This window comes from Mirounga angustirostris, unplaced genomic scaffold (assembly GCF_029215605.1).
Source record: "Mirounga angustirostris isolate CCGP_5_RB_7025 unplaced genomic scaffold, mMirAng1.0.hap1 SCAF_11, whole genome shotgun sequence".
In the NCBI taxonomy this organism is placed as follows: domain Eukaryota; kingdom Metazoa; phylum Chordata; class Mammalia; order Carnivora; family Phocidae; genus Mirounga; species Mirounga angustirostris.
The window spans coordinates 10,245,801-10,265,414 of record NW_026991719.1 but is presented as its reverse complement, the minus strand read 5'-3'; the positions used below and the strand labels follow the sequence as shown (position 1 = coordinate 10,265,414).

The 19,614-nt window shown below is 44.8% G+C and overlaps 1 protein-coding gene across 8 annotated transcripts; it reads right to left on the bottom strand.

The window, feature by feature from the left end:
• Window positions 1-10,910: 10,910 nt before the first annotated feature.
• On the bottom strand, window positions 10,911-19,614 carry TCEANC (transcription elongation factor A N-terminal and central domain containing). 8 transcript variants are annotated; one of them, XM_045874714.3, is made up of 3 exons: window positions 19,389-19,526; window positions 17,340-17,466; window positions 10,911-11,988 (listed from the first exon to the last, which is right to left on the bottom strand). In XM_045874714.3, exon 3 carries the CDS (start codon window positions 11,978-11,980, stop codon window positions 10,940-10,942), a length of 1,041 nt encoding a protein of 346 aa, XP_045730670.2. In that variant the 5' UTR covers window positions 11,981-11,988; window positions 17,340-17,466; window positions 19,389-19,526; the 3' UTR covers window positions 10,911-10,939. The 8 variants fall into 8 exon arrangements, 5 of the variants coding, with proteins under 5 accessions (XP_045730670.2, XP_064429819.1, XP_064429820.1 ...); XM_064573749.1 differs by having other exon boundaries at window positions 19,303-19,400; XM_064573750.1 differs by lacking the exon at window positions 19,389-19,526 and adding an exon at window positions 19,241-19,259.

Genomic DNA, 19,614 nt, shown 5'->3' with positions numbered 1-19,614 from the left:
CAGCACAGAAAATTCTACTGAAGTAGACTAGAATATGTCCATTCACCTTATAAATTTTCAGTTATAGTATAGTCATTTATACCGCACTGCTTATGTTATACCCCCATAAAGGGGAGCCTGACTTAGTAAGAAATACACATTAGGAGTTGTAAAGTTTTCTTATCTTCTGAGAGTTTCGGGGGGTTGGGGAGAAGGGGTTTTGCTTAGCACCTGCAGGCCCTTCTGTTAGGGAGCCAACTATTTTGTGAGTCTTTTCATTATAACAGCTCTAAAGGCCAGCTACTTAGATACTTGCTCTTCCAGAACCCCCACAACAAGGATACAGGGCATGAGACCCAAGACTGGATAATCAGATACTCTCTTTGAAGATCTGAATCTTAGGCAAGGAACACAGAGATGCTGGAATAGTTCAAAGTTCATTCTGGCATGTGTAGTGGTGGCCTCTGGTATCCAGGGACCACAGAGGGTGCCAGTGGTCATGAACCCAGTGGCAGTACCTAGTGCCTAGCAGTGACAGCATCTTAATCAGGCCATTCATGGTGTGGATTCTCATTGTTCCTGTCCACTGTCCAAACTCAATACTCCAGCCTTGCCTCCAAGAACTACTCAACATCTCCCTAAGAAATGCCTTCTCTAAGTTAGAAGGAGTTGATGTCTTTATTTGAAACTACAGTTGAGGGGCGCCTGGGTGGCTTAGTCGTTAGGCGTCTGCCTTCAGCTCGGGTCATGATCCCAGGGTCCTGGGATCGAGCCCCACATCGGGCTCCCTGACCCACGGGAAGTCTGCTTCTCCCTCTCCCACTCCCCCTGCTTGTGTGTGTTCCCTCTCTTGCTGTCTCTCTCTCTGTCAAAAAATAAATAAAATCTTAAAAAAAAAAAAAAGAAACTACAGTTGATACTTGAACATCGTGGGGGTTACGGGCACTGACTCCCATACAGTCAAAAATCCGCATGTCATTTTTGACTCCCCCAAAACTTAACTACTAATAGCCTACTGTTGACCAGAGAGACCTTAACCAATAATATAAACAGTTGATTAACACATATTTTTATGTTATATGTATTATATACTGTATTCTTATCATAAAGTAAGCTAGAGAAAAGAAAATGTTAAGAAAATCATAAGAAAGAGAATATATTTACAATACTGTACTGTATTTATAAAAAAAAAAAAAATCCACGTATAAATGGACCTGAGCAGTTCAAACCTGTGTTGTTCAAGGGTCAACTGTACAAACTCTGAATGGTACAAAGTTAGAATATATCTTATAGATCATCTAGTGCAAACTTATTGTGATTCATAATATAAATTCAGGTAATTGGAATTATACCTCCCTTAACACTTTTTTACCGATCAGTCTAGGCTTAGCCATACTGTGGTAAAAAAAAAAAAAAAAGAAAATTGGGCGCCTGGGTGGCTCAGTTGGTTAAGCGACTGCCTTCGGCTCAGGTCATGATCCTGGAGTCCCGGGATCGAGTCCCGCATCGGGCTCCCTGCTCAGTGGAGAGCCTGCTTCTGCCTCTCTCTCTGCCTGCCTCTCTGCCCACTTGTGCTTTCTCTCTGTGTGTCAAATAAATAAATAAAATCTTTAAAAAAAAAAAAAAAAAGAAAAGAAAAGAAAAAAATGACCCCGCCCCAAACCCCCGCCAAATCTCAGCAGCTTATAAAAAAAAAGATTTCTCATCTTAATGTCTATCACAGGTCAGCTGTGGTCCCATTCCATGTCACATTCCCTCTGGGCCCAAGCTGATGAACCTGAGCTAATGGAGAAGCCTGTCTGATATACTGCAGGTCTCATTGGTTGGCTGGCTCTTAAAGCTTCTACCTGTAAGTGACATGCATCATTTCTACCCATATGTCCTTGGCCAAAGCGAGTTACACATGAGGATGTACAATCCTTCTAAAGGGAGGGGCAGTGCAAGTCACACAGCAAATCTGATCTAAGTGGTATGGTATTCTAGAATTGTCTCACTGGGAAGGTCATCAAATACTTGAGCAATAATACAATCTAACACAACCCTTATGATTCAGGGCTCTCTTTCATTAATTTGGTAAGTTTCAAATGCCATAACATGAATGAAATAAATTTATTTTGAATAAATTATTTTTTGGGGGGAGTGGGTTTGAAACATTAACAATCATAACATTTGATCCAGTTTTATTAAAGTTAGATGCAGTGTTTCCAAAGTATGGGGTGGCACATGTAGAACAGAAACATATATGAACTCACTGAAATTCCACTCTAAGTAAAAACCTATTTTACAAAATTGCATTAAGCATCTACCATGCCCAGAGTTAATCTTGGGGCTTTGAGGGATACAAACATAACTAAGATGTGCACAGGGAACTTAATGGACAATTAAAGGGAAAAAACATGTCCACAAATAACATGAAGCAGTGATAAAACAGAGGAGAGACAGAACAGAGAAAATTCATAGGATGAGCTAAGTGTGAAATCTCTCAGCCTAGAGATAAAATGGAGTTGTGTGAGGAACTGATTACTTTAAAACAAGCCATATAATTCTTTTTTTTTTCAAGCCATATAATTCAAAGGCACAATAATTTTATACCACACTGTATTGTGTGTTTGGAAGAAGACATGCAGGGGAAGAAAAACTGAGCCAACATGTTGCTAAGAATTCCTGTCTTTGGTCCTTACTAAACAATGGCTACAAGTCTTTACTGAAACAGTGGTTATAGTGATGAAATCTGATTGAACTCTACTTAGCAAACTAAAATAAGTAGGGGGAAATATCCATATTTCCCTTTTCTTAAGGAAAAAAATCTTGTGACCTTTATCTTGTAGATGAGTGGGGTTTTTTTGTCTTTCAAAATGTCAAGTTTTAACATGTGATTACTAAAAATTATTGACATAAAAATTTGAAGTGCAATTATGACAGATGTAAATGTTAAATTATTTATGTAAATTCAATTAAAGCTGCACCTTAAATAAAGGCCAGTACAGTCCCTTTGGTTAGTAAAATATGCTTTACTTCTCGAGTTAAAAAAAAAAACAAAAAAACCGATGTGAAAGAAGCCAGACACAAAAGGCCATATATTACATGATTCCACTGATATGTAATGTCCAGGGTAGGCAAATCCCTAGAGACAGAAAACAGGTTAGTGGTTCCCAGGGACTCGAGGGAGGGAAGAATGGGAACTGACTGCTAATGGATTTAAGCTGTTTTGGGGGGGCGGTGATGGAAATGTTCTGGAATTAGATGATGGTGATGGTTGTACAACTTTGTGAATATACTAAAAACCACTTAAAAAAAAAACCTCATAAGTTGCAAATAATGTTTATATATGTGATTTGGGGATGATTATTTTCAAAGAGGCACTTTTAGAATTACTGACATACAGCCAAGCACAATATGTAATACATAGAAAAACTCAACAGCAGCAACATCACCAAACAACTCTTTCGACTATGTTCCTTACCTAAGATTTGTAGGGCCTTCTGGAAAGTAAAACAATGAACAGATAGAATTTTATTTATTTATTTATTTTTAAGGATTTTATTTGAGAGAGATAGAGGGAGAGAGAGCATGAGCAGGGGGAGGGCCAGAGGGAGAAGTAGACTCCCTGCTGAGCAGGGAGCCCAATGTGGGGCTCGATCCTAGGACCCAGGGATCATGACCTGACCTTTTTTTTCTTTTTGAGAGAGAGAGGGAGGGGCAGAGGGAGAGAGAGAATCTTTTTTTTTTTTTAAAGATTTTATTTATTTATTTGAGACAGAGAGAATGAGCGACAGCATGAGAGGGAGGAGGGTCAGAGGGAGAAGCAGACTCCCTGCCGAGCAGGGAGCCCGAAGTGGGACTCGATCCCAGGACTCCAGGATCATGACCTGAGCCGAAGGCAGTTACCCAACCAACTGAGCCACCCAGGCGCCCGAGAGAGAGAATCTTAAGCAGGCTCCACGCCCAGCATGAAGCCCTACGCCAGGCTCTATCTCACAACTCTGAGATCATGACCTGGGCCAAAACCAAGAGTCATAATGTATGGTGATTAACATAACAATAAAAAATTAAAAAAAAAAAAACCCAAGAGTCAGACACTTAACCGACTGGGCCACCCAGGTGCCCCAATCTTCTGTCCATTTTTAAGTTGGGCTTCTTAATCTTTGAAATAGAGCCAATAGGATTTGTTGATTGATTGAAGTTTGAAGGAAGGGAAAGGACTTGATCATACCTCCAAGGTTTTTAGCTTAAGTTATCCAACTATGGAGTTGCTATTAAGTGGAGAAGTAGTGTTGGAGAGATCAAAAGCTTGATTTTAAACATATGAAGTTTGACATGCTTGTCAGACATTCAAGTAGAGTTCTCAAGTAGGCTGTTAGATTTCGGGGCCTGGAATTCAGAGGAGAGATGCAAGCCTGAAGATAAAGAGGAGGAGTCATCAGCATATAGATGGTATAGAAAGCCATGGAACTAGATACACCAACAAAGGAGTGAGTGTAGATATAGAAGGTGTCCAAAGACTAAAGTCTGGACACTCCAAAGTTAAGAGGTCAGGAAAATAATGAGGAAGCAGCAATAATATTGAGACAGAGTGGCCAGGAGGAGGGAAAACCAGAGAGAGTACAATCTACTGCAAACCACATGACGAGTGTTCCCAAGGAGGCCAGCGTGTCAAATGCTGCTGACAGGTTTCAGGGCTGAGAACTGTCCCTTGGATTTATTTATTTATTTATTTATTTATTTATTTTTTAAAGATTTTATTTATTTATTTGAGACAGAGAGAATGAGATACAGAGAGCATGAGAGGGAGGAGGGTCAGAGGGAGAAGCAGACTCCCTGCCGAGCAGGGAGCCCGATGCGGGACTCGATCCCGGGACTCCAGGATCATGACCTGAGCCGAAGGCAGTCGCTTAACCAACTGACCCACCCAGGCGCCCCTGTCCCTTGGATTTAGTAGTGTGGAGAGTGGAGGTGGTTGGTGACCAAGACAAGTGGAGAGATCCTTGTTAGCTAGAAACTAGGGCATTTCATCCAAAAGCATAAGAGGGAAGGCAGAGTTCACAGGCCCAGTTGCTGTGGACAAGAGGGCATTCACAAACTGTAATATGCGTTGTGAGGAATCACTGAGGGCTTTGTGAAAACATACATTCAGATTCAACTGGTCTGAGACAGGGCCGGCGGGGGCGGGGGGGGGGGGTGCATTTTTGTATTCGCTCCCAGGTCTGGCTGATGCCGCTGACGTCAGGGCCTCATTCTGAGGTAGTGAATTTATCTGCAGTTTCTTTTCGAAGTACAGCTCTAACCAGGGATGTAAATGGCAACTGCTCTGGGTTGACTCTAGAAGATTTTCTATGCTCTAGGGGGCTTGATGTCATTCATAGTACAGCTCAAGTCTGCGGCTTGAGAAAGGGGTCAGAAACACAAGGAGTGATCACTGTGGGTGGAAACTTTAGCCCTGTTTGTTTTGTGGACTGAAAGAGGGAGGGGCCTTCTAGGCAGAAATACAAAGGCTGGGGCCCAGCAAACTGCCTGGACAGAGGCCGCGGGGTGCGGATGCGGCCCTCTCTCTGGGTCAGTGTGAGCTGGCGGGGAAGGCTCCTTGCAAGGCCCCTTTGAGAAAGACTGCCGTTCTCTCTCCATTACACGTATGAATATACTAAAGGTTCAGAATGATTCGCTGAGATAAATACCCAATAGAGTATTTCTAAGTCCCTCCCTCAGTTTGTTTGATTTTTTTAATAACAGCTTTATTTACTGAGATCTAATTCACAGACCACACAATTCGCCCATTCCAAATGTATGATTCGATGGTGTTTAGCACATTCGCGGAGTAGGGTCACCGTCGCCACAATTGATTTTTGAACGTTTTCATCACCCCCCAAAAGGAACCTTCAGGCCCTTTAGCCACTGCCTCATTTTCCAATGGCATTGAAATCCACTAAAATGTCTGCAAACTTCCTGCCCAGCAATTTGTGAGATTTCACAAAGCTGGGGGATATGTGTACATCTGTTGCATGAAAACAAAACTGTAGGGGCGCCTGGGTGGCTCAGATGGTTAACTGTCTGCCTTCAGCTCGGGTCATGATCTCTCTGTCAAATAGATAAATGGAATCTGGCTCTGTGTAGCCCTGCATAACTAACTTAATCTCTCTCGGCCTCAGATTCCTCACCTCTAAAATGCTGGCAGGGTAGTTGTGAAGGTTAAATGAGATACTGTAGATGAAGTGCCAGGAATCTAGCAAATGCAGTGATGGAATATCCCTCCCCCTTCCTCTGCCTGGCTAACTTCATCTCAACATTTACCCTGAGCGTCACAGCCTCCGTGAAGCCCTCCCTGATCCTCCCGGGTACCCTGCACCCCTGCCTCGTCAGTCAGTCAGCCGGTGTTTCTCTCATAGCTCTTAAAATGTAAAATGGTGGCTGGCCACGTCATTGGTGCTTCCTCTGCATTTTGCGGGTCCGGAGGCCTGGGATGGCTGTCGATCACCTCATTGGCCCGAGCGCCGAGCAATACAGCAATGGGCACTTGCTACTGCGCGGCACGGCATTTCTGATAATGCGCAGCAATGTCTCCGCAAACCTCATTTTGAATAGTAATGCAAATGGAATCATATGAAGCCATCCTTTCTCCTTTTGGACTGTGGGCTCTTCTGAAAGCAAGATGACACCTTCTATAATCTAGGCACTTACAGTAAATACCTCTGAGAGATATAAAAATATTTGTGTAAAATATTTTGCATTTACCGGGAAGTTATAAATAAAGCAATCTGACCAGAAAGCCAAAGACCCCGCCCTCGCAAAAGCAGTGGAGCGTGGCCAGCTGCAGGCTCCCTGCCTGGTGCTTAGAAATGGAAATAGGGAATGAAAGGAGCCTCTCATCCCAGGAAGTGCTGGGGAAGAGACAGAGCTGCAATTGTATCCAACTTTTTATCTAAAAAAAGTAACACGGACAAAAGGAGGGTGATGTGGGAAAAAGCATGAAGAGCCCTTCTAGATTCAGGTATAACAGCTGATGCTTATGCCCTATGCAGTTACTCCTCGTAACCAGGGCAACCAAGATCCAGGCTATACTTGTATTGTACTGAATTTCTGTGCTGTTAGTTCATTTCTATTATGGGTCACGGGTAGGGAATTTGCGGTTGTTGGATTTGATGAAACACCCATTTGCAAAACTGCCTATATAAGGACGGGAAAAAAAATATTTTTCCTCTATCCCATCTAGGTTCTTGGCTGGGGCTCTGTAACAAAAGACAGATTAACAAAAGGAAAGCATTCACATTTATGTAATATAAATTCTACATGACACAGGAGACTTCATAAGGAAATGAAGCCCCAAAGAGAGTTAAACCGGTGTGCTTTTGTGGAAGGTCAGGCAGGAATGTGATAGAACGGAAGGGTATGAGCCAAGGGGAAAACCTAGAAAGTCCTCTTTGCTCAGATTCCCCTGTGTGCCTACCTCTGCAGAGATCAGGGATGCTCCTTTCCTTGGGTAGGAGGAGGGCACCTCTCAGTGGAGGGGCTTAGGACCTGCCTCAAGGGAGCAGGGGGAGGCAGAGAGTCCTCCACCTACAGGCCCTTACTTAGATTCCTTCAGCTTCTTCTGTATGAGAAGGTACCAGATTTTGGAGTAGCATTTCCTGAACCCCATCGCCAAGGACTCCGTCAACTGTAAAGATGCAGGGAGACCATCTGGTGTACTCTTGTTTGAAACCAGTCACATGACAATGGGACCATTGCTATGGCCACCTGACTGGATGTCTCTGCATCCATCCTGGCTTCCTTCCCCATCTAACTTAACAAAGCAGCCAGAGGGAACTTTCCTAAAGGCCACTGAAGTTGTCTCACTACCAACTCCCTCCCTTCAATGGCTTCCCATTGGGCTTGGAAAAAACCCACAGTCCTTATGATGATTGACAAGGGCCCTAATGAACCCAGTGGCTCTTGTGACTTCACCTCAGCTCTGGTCAGCTCCTGTCGTGCCTCCCCCCCCCCCCCCCCCCCGGACCTTGGGGCCATTGTACTCGCCATTTCTGTAACGGTGATTGTAAATTAAACAAAGCTCCTTTCCCCCAGAAGCAATTTTAAAGAAAAACACTTTCTTTTTAGTGGGTGAGACATAGAATGTGAAAGGATGATTATACTTAAAAATGTAATGCTGTCTCATTGGCTAAAAGAAAAAAAAAAAAACCCACACTGCTATTTGCCTATCTCTGGTTCCAAAAGTCACTGACAAAGTCTAAAGGAAATGAAAAAGACTACCCAGATTTTTACATTTTGGAGAGTGAAGGAATTTCCGTTTCAAATGCTTTTATTTGTCTGCAAATGAAGTTTGCACATTTCCAGCATAAAAACTTTTTTAAAACCCCACCACACACAAAAAACAAACAATGACACGAACACTTGGTTTTCATGTGATGTGCCCTTTTAGAACCCCTGAATAGTTTTTAAGATCATCCTAAGTCACATGAAACCAGTTTGTGAAACTTCAAGTTTTAGGTGACTTTGCAAGTTTCTCTTTAAAAGACTAGCATGTTACATCAAAATAGGCAGCCCTGGGAAACCACCAGGAGAAAAGATATCAAAATAGAATTCACACTCGATGGCCTCTGATTACTTCAAACCCATTTGAACACACGAACATATTCTAGTTTTAGGCACTGTTTGGGGAATTGTGTCAGGAGGCAGGTAAACTGTGTGTCTGGTTAAGCTTTCAGAGCTCTGACATAGGAAGTTAGGAACGGTGGGAGAAAAGAACTGGTGAAAATGTGTATAACTCCGAAGTAAACTTATTAAAACTGTAACCATTAACATTCGACAAGTTCTCAAAAGAGAACAAAATCAGCTATAATCACACAGAAGGTGTGTTGTGCTTAAATAATTGCACAGGTTGGTTCAACACTGCAAAAGCCTTAAAGAAGGAATTTCCTCTTCAATTCATTTATTAGAGAAATGTTGGTAGATTCAAAGACTCAGGCAATGGACGACCTCTGACAGATCAAGGCCTGTTTTTACATTAGCACAATTGGAACTTCAGACCTAAAAGGGTTGAGTATGGGACCCCCAATATGCCGTCCTGGCATGAGGATCATTCTGGGCTGAACACAAATGAGAAAAGGCAGACACGGAATGAGCTGCCTGAAAGCAGAACGTAAATTCTCCTTATGAATTCTGTACCAGGAAGAAGGTAACAACCTCCTCAGGATGGCAGCGAGAAGAGTCTACACAAACAAACCTTACTAAATAACCATTATGTTCATTAGTCCCCCCATATATTTACCCTCCCAGTTTGCTGGCCCTAAAAGCCTAAAGCCCCGTTCCTCTTGTTATTTCTCTACAAATGTATCATTATTTCTTAAGATGCTATTACACAAGCCCAAGTTCTAACCACCCATTTGAATTCTTCATCACTGAGTTTCTCCTGTATGTATCATGCCCGGCGTGTTAATGAACGGTTTTTCTCTCGTTAGTCTGTCTTTTGTCCGTCTAATTTGCAGGGTCCCAGCTACAGAGCCTAGGAGAGCTTTTATCCTCCCCTACGTATCTAAACTCACATGCCCTCGAGAACATGAAGACTCCCTAACATCAGAAACCAAATTTCATAAACACTTTATATACTCTGGGGGACTTGTGCAGAAAAAACAAAAAAACAAACAAATAAATAGGCAACTCCTCTGACTAGGCAAAAGGACTCGAAACAAAATTCTACCTGTGGGATTAGAGGATAATTTTCATGGTTCAAGGGAGAGACAAGTGAGAAAAGAGAGGGGAAAGTAACAAAGCCCTAGTTATCCAATGTTAGAGCCTAAAGACATTATTCATCTTGTCCCACATCGCCAGGAATACCTTTCTCAGAAGTCAATGTTGAAGCGGTCTTGGACGGTGAATTTGGAGGAAGACGGTGTGGGAGCAGTTCCAGCTGGGCTAGCTAAGTCACAGCACCCCTGGGGACCTGTTTCCTCAGGTGTAAAGTGTACAGTGACATTCTTTTCTTAGAGCCACGAGACCATCAAGTGAGAGCCTGTGTGTGAGTAGTTCTCAACTCTGTCTCAAAGTAACTTGAGGCATTAAAAAAGCCTGGGCTGCATCCCATGCATTCAGATTCAATTGTTCAGGGGAGCCCCCCCGCCTCGCCCCACCCCGCCCGAGCATCAGTGCGTTGTCAAATCTCCCCAGATGATCCTCATATGCAGCCACTGTTAAGGACTACTGGCCTACTGAGAAAGCAGCACTAAACTGCCTTGAACAGGATCACCCGGGGATCCAGGAGCATGAGGCCTGGGACTGTGCATTTCTAACAGGCTCTAGGGCCTGCTGAGCTGCTCTCAACCACACTCTGAGTACAGCAAAGGACTAAGTGGCCACAAAGCACTAAGCAGACAGTCATCCACTCTCTTCCCAAACGGTCAACTTTTAGTGATCATGGCGTGAACTTCAATGAACGACTTTCCTTCCTCTTAGGATTAAGAATATAGTAGGGGGAGGGGGCGCCTGGGTGGCTCAGTCAGTGAAGCATCTGCCTTTGGCTCGGGTCATGGTCCCAGGGTCCTGGGATCAAGCCCTGCATCAGGCTCCGTGCTCAGTGGGGAGCCTTGCTTCTCCCTCTCCCTGCCTTCTGCTTGTGCTCTCTCTCGCTATCTCCCTCTCTCTCGAATAAATAAAATAAAATTTTAAAGATTTTTATTTACTTATTGGAGAGAGAGCGAAAGTGACAGAGAATACAAAGGGAAAGGAAGAAGCAGGCTCGCTGCTGAGCAGGGAGCCCCATGCGGGGCTCAGTCCCAGGACTCTGGGACCACGGACCTGAGCCGAAGGTAGTCGCCTAACCAACTGAGCCACCAGGTGCCCCTAAAATAAAATCTTGGAAAAAAAAAAAAAGGATATAGTGCGTGTTAAGATTTTAAAACCAAGCACAAAAGGGTGGCAGCAAAAAAAAACCGGTGTCACTCCAGTTCTTGGTTAAGAAAACATTTATTTACCATCACAGGCAGACCCACTTGCTATGATACCACTGCTCCCCACATTCGTTACAGATCACATAGGTCATCATCTCTTCATCTGGATTTGAATTCCGCACCCAACTTGGCAGGAAAAGTGTTCCTCTGGCGATTACGGTGACCTTGCAATTGAACTGCTCACAGCGTCTGCATTTTATTTTCTTTGTCTGTGTGCCCTCAGTGGTGTGGGGAAGGCGATGCTCCTGTATGCCAGATTCCGTGTAGGAGGCTCTCAACTGCTTCAGTTCCTTGCTCGCCATCTCCAGCACCGTCATTTCGGCGAATTCTCTCGGAGACGTGGTCCCAGAGAGCAAGTTCCGTTGTAAGTGAGAATTTTGGGGGTTCTTCAGATTGGCAACTTTGCTTCTAACACAAGTTTTGTACTTTTTGAGGTTCTTCGAATGAAGGGTAAAAATGTGCCCTTCAATTTCTCTTGCAAAGTTTTGCCACAAATCAGCTTTGGGCTGATCTGTGCAAGAACTCGTTAAAGCTTCATAGAGAAGCTCTGTGCATTTAGCTCTCACAGGTACTGTGGGATCCAGCAACTCAGTGGATCTCTGGTCAGTGGATTCTGGGTCACCACCCCTGAAATGCTCCTCCCCGGGCTCCATCTGACTCGTGCTATTTTCAGGCACAAGTGATTCAATGGCTCCTGCAACATCGTGGGGTGATGAATTAGAACTGCAGCCGCCTGATATCTCATCCTGACTTGGGTCATGAGAAAGTCTGGAGTTTCTGCCCGTAGGGAATGATTCAGGGCTGTCCCTTGGTTTGAAGTGGAGATCCTTATAAAGAGCTTTCCATTCTGACAGCAAACGCTTGGCTTTCTTTTTCAAAGCCACCACAGGGCAGTTTTTGAGGACTCTGTACACAGCCCTGACCACGACGGTCTCCTGGAGATGCTCTTTAGTCACGTGAAGAGTCTCTAGCTCAGTAAGGTGGTTGCCAAGATCCTCAAAATTCCTTTTAGACATCAGATGCTCAATAAGGGAGGCTTTGGCAGCTACCTGCTTCTGGTCAGACATCTTTACAGCTGCAAAGAAAAGAGAAAAGAGGTTTCTGTTTCTTTAAGCTTGGGCTTAACAGTTGCAGCTTCCTGATAGTAGCAGAACGCTTTCTGCCAGTTACCTACGGGGCGTATTCTGAAAGTTATGTAACAGAAGTGGGCGTGACCTGTTAGAAAATGGAATCTGCAATGTGGTATGGTTCAATTTCAAAAGGCTGAGTCTGGGTAGTTGGGGGGAAAAAAAAGCACTGCAACCAGCTTCCGCATTAACGGTTGCTTCAAAGAAGCTTACTGGAAGAGCTCTAGAACTTTCTCCAATCAAATTTTCCAAATCAATGCTCTTTCCGGATCCCGATCGGTCAATTGCTTTGGATGGAATTTGGTGGTCATGTTGGGCATGAAATCATGCCAGTGTCAGCATGAACAGGGTAAGTCTGAGCAAGGCTGGACTGTTTACCCCCATATTCAGCTATATAGCTGAACTACTTGCTGATTTTATCATCTTTAAGTGGTATTTTTCTGAATAACAGAATGAGAAACAGGGCAATAAGGGAATGCTGTTTAGATGTCCCAAGGAATCTGAAGAAATTGTGAGACAGTATAGGTCGCAAGGCAGCCGGAACCAGATCTGATGGGCCCCAAGAGTCAACGGGCACTGTGCTGACATCCAAGTCTTCTGAAAAGCAGGGTAAGGGTTCATACTAAGCGATCCGGACCATTTACAACTTTGGACCAGCTAGTCCCTAGGCCACTTTGGTTCCATTAACTTTTCTGTTTAACTCTGAGGTGCAAAAAGTTGCTTGATGATTATCTCATCCTGGGCAGGTAAATATTTACTTTATCTAACCAGTCTATTTTTCTCTCCACATAATGCACATAACCTTGCTACCTAATACCCCTGGATCTACATCTGCCCATCTGGTCTAAATATGGACTTATGCATCTTGATAGCAGGGACCCTGTCTTTTCAAAAACTCATGGACTTCCGTTTCATAGCATTTTATATTAAATGCCCATTACTGGGGCACCTGGGTGGCTCAGTAGGTTGAGCATCTGATTCTTGGTTTTGGCTCAGGTCATGATCTCGGGGTCGTGGGATCGAGCCCCGTGTCAGGCTCTGCACTCAGCAGGGAGTCAGTCTGCTGGAGATTCTCTCCCTCTCCCTCTGCCCCTCCCCCTGCTCACACACACTCTCTCTAAATAAATAAAGTAAAATCTTAAAAAAAATGCCCATCACTAAGCACATAGTCTAGTAACACTGAAGCGAGCACAGAGACGATCAGTGCAGTCTTCTTAGAAACCATCTGACAAGTTCTGTGAAATGCAATGTCTTTTTCTTTTAGTCAGTGATTCCATTTCTATAAAATTACTTTAGGGAAGCAAGAAATGTGGAAGCTGTCCATGTAAGAATTTTCTTCCAACTCTGAAGAAACTGTAAGGTCCCAAATGGTTAAACTTGCACACAAATGTTCACAGCAGCGTTACTCTTAATAGCCAACAAGTGGAAACAACCCAAATGCCCATCAACTGGGGAAACAACATGTAGCCTATCCATACAATGGAATGGTATTTGGCAAAAAAAAAAAAAATCCCGTAAACCCCGTGAAATTCTTATATATATACTACAACATGGACGAGCTTTGAAAACACTATACTAAGTTAAAAACATAGAGGACCCCATATTGTATGATTCCATTTATATGAAATGTCCGGAATAGGCAAATCTATTTGGTGGTTGACTAGGGCTGGGGCAGAGGGATGCAGGGAACCAATGGGGTGGAATGAAAGGGGGGTGGCTGCCAACGGGTGCAGGGTTTTTCTTGGGGAAAGTGAACAAACTTCTCTAAAGTTGACTGTGGTGATGAACTGCACAACTGTAAATATATTAAAAATCACTGAAGTGTACACTTTGAGGAGGTGAACTGTAGGGTATATAAATTATATCTGAATAAAGTTGTTATTTAAAAACAGCATATAGGGACGTCTGGGTGGCTCAGTTGTTAAGCGTCTGCCTTCGGCTCAGGTCATGATCCCAGGGTCCTGGGATCGAGCCCCACATCGGGCTCCCTGCTCGGCGGGAAGCCTGCTTCTCCCTCTCCCTCGCCTGCCGCTCCCCTGCTGTGCTCTCTTGCAAATAAATAAATAAAATCTTTAAAAAAAATAAAAACAGCATATAGAGTCTGATCCAAATTTTATTTAAGAATCACATGTGAAGAGAAACGGTCAAAAACAAATACACAAACCTTTAGACAGTGACATTTTCTGAATGGCAAGATTTTAGATGATTTTTTGTTTGTTCTTTTATTCCTTCTCGTATTTTGTATGATGAGTATGTATTATTTTCATAACCGCAAAAGTGACTTGTCCAGTATCATTTCATGATAAACTCCACATATTTATAATGTTGGCCTATTGGAAAATGGCACGGTAAATGGATCAGTCTTCTACCTTCCCTCTGGAATCAGAATATCATGACGGTGCTACATGACATGTGGCTCTGCCTTCACATTAGCATTCACAATTTCCTGAGAAGTCTACTGCTGGGTCTAAACCAGTTGCATCTCCTCTCAAACAGGAAGAGTTAAGCACCCTGGGTCACAAATGTGAGGTTCCTGTGGGTGTTTCCCTGCTGGGCCAGCTCAGGGATGACCGAGACTGCGGGTCTGGCAGCTGTGCCACCAGAGGGGGCTGGTACGTGGACAACGTGGGCAGTCACTTGTGAGGCAGCAACTCAGGGTCTTAAGAGGCTTTTTTTTTTTTTTTTTTAAGATTTTATTCATTTATTTGACAGAGAGAGACACAGCGAGAGAGGGAACACAAGGAGGGGGAGTGGGAGAGGGAGAAGCAGGCTTCCCACCGAGCAGGGAGCCCGACGCAGGGCTCGATCCCAGGACCCTGGGATCATGACCTGAGCCGAAGGCAGATGCTGAACGGACTGAGCTGCCCAGGTGCCCTTAAGAGGCTATTTTTATCATTATCAAGAATCAGTACTTCAAGATCATTGTTTTACCTTTTTTACAATTCCAGACTGAAAACAGTGAAGGAGGTCTTCCTAAGGATCAGAGGCTCAGTAAACAAAGAAGAGGCAAGGTAAAAATGCAGAAAAATTAAAAATACATGGCCTCCATTGCTGAACTTTCTCTCAAAATTGTCTGCCTGACATCCTAGCATCTGGAGGAAGTCACGCAGCCAAGTCATCGTGATAAGGGTTCAAGCTGCTTAAGATACTTGAACCCTCCCCAACTTGTTGGGAAGTTTCCTAACAAAGAGGAAATACTCATCTTGCTTGCATTCCTCATCCATTCTAGAGGCACCGCTACCGAAGACATCAGGATTGAAGTTTGCCAGATGCTGGCAAGGTGGTTAGTAAGAGACAGGTCTAGAGTGCCCACAGGGAGGTTAGGCAATGTTTAACTCAGGTCAGAATTTCTCAACGGTCGGTCAGAGTCTCAAGGAGAGTCTGAAGGGGACTTTACAGCTTCGGAGCTTCAGAACGATGAGAACAGCAGTCTGTCTTACCAGCAAAACTTTCTCTTCACTTCTGTAAATCCACAGACGTTAATGTATTCACACATAAGCACTCTGCTCTTTATTTCATATGTCCTTTCATTTACCTCTCCTCTGTATTTCTTTTTCATTTCTAATTGTGGTAAAATACACACAGCATAAGACTTGCCATCTCAAACATTTTTTCCCCATCTTAAACATTTTAAAGCAGGGTTCAGTAGTGTTAAGTACATTCACGTTGTTGTGCAACCAACTCCCAGAACACTTTTCCTCTTGCAAACCAAACTTTGTACCCATGAAACAACAGCTCCCTGTTCCTTTCTGCCCCACAGCCCCTGGCAACCATCATTCTACTTTCTGTCTTGATGAATTTGACTACGTGCTGCACGTAAGTGGAATCATACAGTATTTGGCCTTTTGTGTCTGCCTTATTTCACTCAGCATAATGTCCTCAAAGTTCACTGGTGTTGTAGCCTGTGTCCTGGATTATTAATATTCCATTGTATGTATAGACCACGTGTTCCTTATCCATTCATCATAAACACTTGGGTTGCTTCTACCTTTTGGCTATTGTGAAGAAACGCTGCTATGAACATGGATATACAAATATCTCTTCGGGACCCTGCTTTCAGTGCTTTTGGGTAAATATCCAGAAGTGGGATTGCTGGGTCATATGGTAATTCTATCTGCAATTTTCTGAGGAACCGCCATACTGTTTTCCATCCTCCTCCATATGTCTAACAGCATTTAAATCCTGTCAAACCTTCTGTTCCCCCTGTGGGACAATGATGTGGATATAAAGCATTCATTGCCCTAGGAGATACTGTGAAAGCAACTGAGATATAAAATTTTGAGTATTGCCATAAGAAGACAAGGAAAGTTGTGTATCCAGTTTATAGCTCTACAGAGTTCATTCAATAAATAATTTATTACACATCTAAGTACACATTAGATGCTGAGCCTAAAGAGATCCTCTCTGCCTTGAGGGAGCTGACAGTCCACTGGAAGGAATACAGACAAGAAAGTGGCCACTTACAACACAGGGTGTCTACAAAGGATAGACACGGCTGCTAGAGGACACTCACAGGAGGAATGCTGGAGCCCAATCTGGGCTTCCTACCATCTGGCAGGTTCTAACTGCTTCTTCACTGCGTTCCTTCCGATTCACGGCACTTTGTCAGAGGGATCATCCTCTACTACAGAGCTCACCAAGATATCCCCTCAACTTCCCACTTAAAGCCCTTCAGAGGTGCCCCTGTGCTCTCAGGGTGGAGCCCCAAGGCCCTTGGCCAGGTGATAAAAGGCCCCCTTCCAGCCTCCTCCGTGACCCTCCTCCATGACCTCGCTGCCACCGACAGGCTCTGCCCATTTCACAGCTCCGTGCCTTTGTGTCAGTAGCTCCCTGGGCCCAGCCTAATTCTCACCATGGGTGGCTGTCCGTCCTGACTATAAACCTGAATCGGCTGGCGAAATTAAACAGCAAAAACAAAAACAACGCCAGGGCCTCGTCCCAGGCGGAAGCGATCAGAGTCCCTGAGGGCAGGCCTGGGTATCCTCCCAGCTGTCCCAGTGACTCTGATTTAAACCAGAGCTGCCACAACTGCCCTGTACACACGGGCACGAGGCCCTGCCGCGGCAGGACCGTCTCAGTTACGCTGCCACCCCCCGAAGACAGCTCCGGACCTGCTCCTAGACCAAATACGTAGAACCTCTCTGCTTTCAGACTCGGCCGGATGAGCCCCATTGGGAAATATTAAAAACACCTGCCGTGCACCGCCCACCTGAGAACCTTCTCTACAATGACAACTGGTGGTTGCAGTGTGTTAAGTGTCACGATGCACCCAATGCCCTGGACTCATTCCCTTCCTTACCTCTTAACAGCAGAAGGCAATGTACATTTATTGAAGTCCATGTGCCATACACATTCACGTCATCTCCATCCTCACAATGAGCCCGAGTCAGGTATATGGCTTATCTCCAACTTACAGATGAGGAAATCTGTTAAAAACAAAACAAAACAAAAAACCATCAAATAGTTGCAGTGGTTTTTTTTCATGGTGTGTATCACATTAAAAATTGTTTTATTGTCTGCCTTCCCCACAAGACCGTAAAAGAACGATGTCTGTTTCATGCACTGAGACATGCCTGGCCAGTGCTTACTGTTACTCAACAAGTGTTTTTTTGTTAAATGAGAAAAGAGCATCCAGAGTGCTCCCTCTCCTCTCTGCTCGTGCGCTTCATTCTTTTCAGTACAGACTAGCTTGCTTGTACCCACGGCACCGAAGCCCAGTGCCCCTCAGCTTCTTCCACGGGAGCCGACCTCATCTCAATTCTAGTTCAAAAAGTCATTTAAAATTAAAAAATAGTAATAATAAAGGCAGGAGCATGGTGCCCACTGTGGGCTAATCAAGTAGACTCCAGGAATCAAACGTTTGGGGATAAGGAGGGTCAAGAAGGTATAGTTCACAGAAGTGAGGGGTGTTGAGCATGTTCGGTAAGTTTCTTGCCCGTTCTGGGCCTCGATTTCCTCATCTACAAAATCGGGGAAATTCCACATCCTAGGATTAACATGGGAAATAAATGAGATAGTCCTTATAAACTCCTTAGAACCAGGCCTGTCACACAGTAAACCTGACTAACAATTACACAGGACTATAATGAAAAGATTTACATGACATGTATCTATCATACCAGGCGCTGTTCTAGAGCAAGGGATCGGCAAACTTTTCCTGTAAAAGGGCGGACAGTAAATATTTTCAGCTGTGCAGGCCATCCGATCTCTGTAGGGACTACTCAACTCCGCTGCTCTTTTGGCAGACGCAGCAGCCAGAGACAATACATAAAAGAATGAGTACGGCTTTGCTCCAATCAATCTTTTTTCAAAGACAGGCAGGCTGGATTTGGCTGCAGGCCCTAGTTTGCTGAGCCCTTTCTAAAGCAGTGCTATGCAACAGAAATCTAATGCAAGCCACAGATACAATTTAAAATTTTCTAGTAACCGCGTTAAAAAATGAACAGGTGAAATTAAAGACATTTTACCTAACCAGTGTATCCGAAATACTGCCATTTCAACATGGAATCGACAAAAACAAATTAGTGGTATTTTACATTCTCTTTTTCATTCTAATTCTCCAGAATTCACTGTTTGATATATCTCAGTTAGGACTAGGAACATTTCAAGTGTTCATTAGCCTGTGTAGCTAGTGGCTACCTATTGGACAACACAGTTCTAGAGCATATGCTAAAATGGGTAATGCTTACACACACCCCTATACCCCCAGCTTCTGAATACATATCAGAAAGAGTTTATACCGGGCCGGCAAGAGCAGGTCCTATATATCTGTTGACTGAATGCATATAAAAGCTCGCGAATATTAACTAATATGGGCAGGTTGCACACATCTGCCCACATCTGGCTTAAACCCCGGGGAGAAGGGAGATCAAAGAGAAATTCTGTTTCTGGTCATAAGCCACATACACTTCTCCAGCTACACAGGGAGGCCCTTCCTCCATGGAGAGAACTGATGCCACACGTTGGGGGGCCGCAGTTTCTCAACAGGCCCTCAACACTGCGCTAGGGCCCTTTCATGTTAGGACGGTCCCCAGCACAGGTGCAGCGAGTGGAAGGGACCAGCCCAAGGGCCCGCTCTGGCCCGGGTTCGGGTTCCGCAGGGTGGGGCAGGGCGACAAGCGAAGCCTGCTGCAAGCCGTCCCCGTGTGCCAGCCTGGCACCCAGCCCAGAAGCGGCGGCGGTCCCGAGAGATCTGCCCACCCCGGCGACTTCGGGTGAAGAGGAGCGAGGGCACGACTGGGCCTACCCGACCCAGGACGCACCGAGGGCACCCCCCGGGGCAGCGGTGGGCTTTTCAGAGCACCGGTGCGCAGAGATACCGGAGAACCCAACCCAGGGCGTCGCTCACCGAGATGCGCAGGAGCCCCGGAAACTCGGGAGACCTCCGCGTCGAGAGAGTTTCCGGCACGCGGGGCGGGACCACCAAGGCTCAACCAATCCAAGCCCGCAGACCAGAGAACGCTTTCCCGGGCCCCGGCGCATGCGTGCCAGGTAAATGGTGTCTGCGCAGAGCGACTAGCAGCGGCGAATCCGCCTCCGCCGCTGGCTGCGGGACGGCCCCTGGCCTGGCTGAC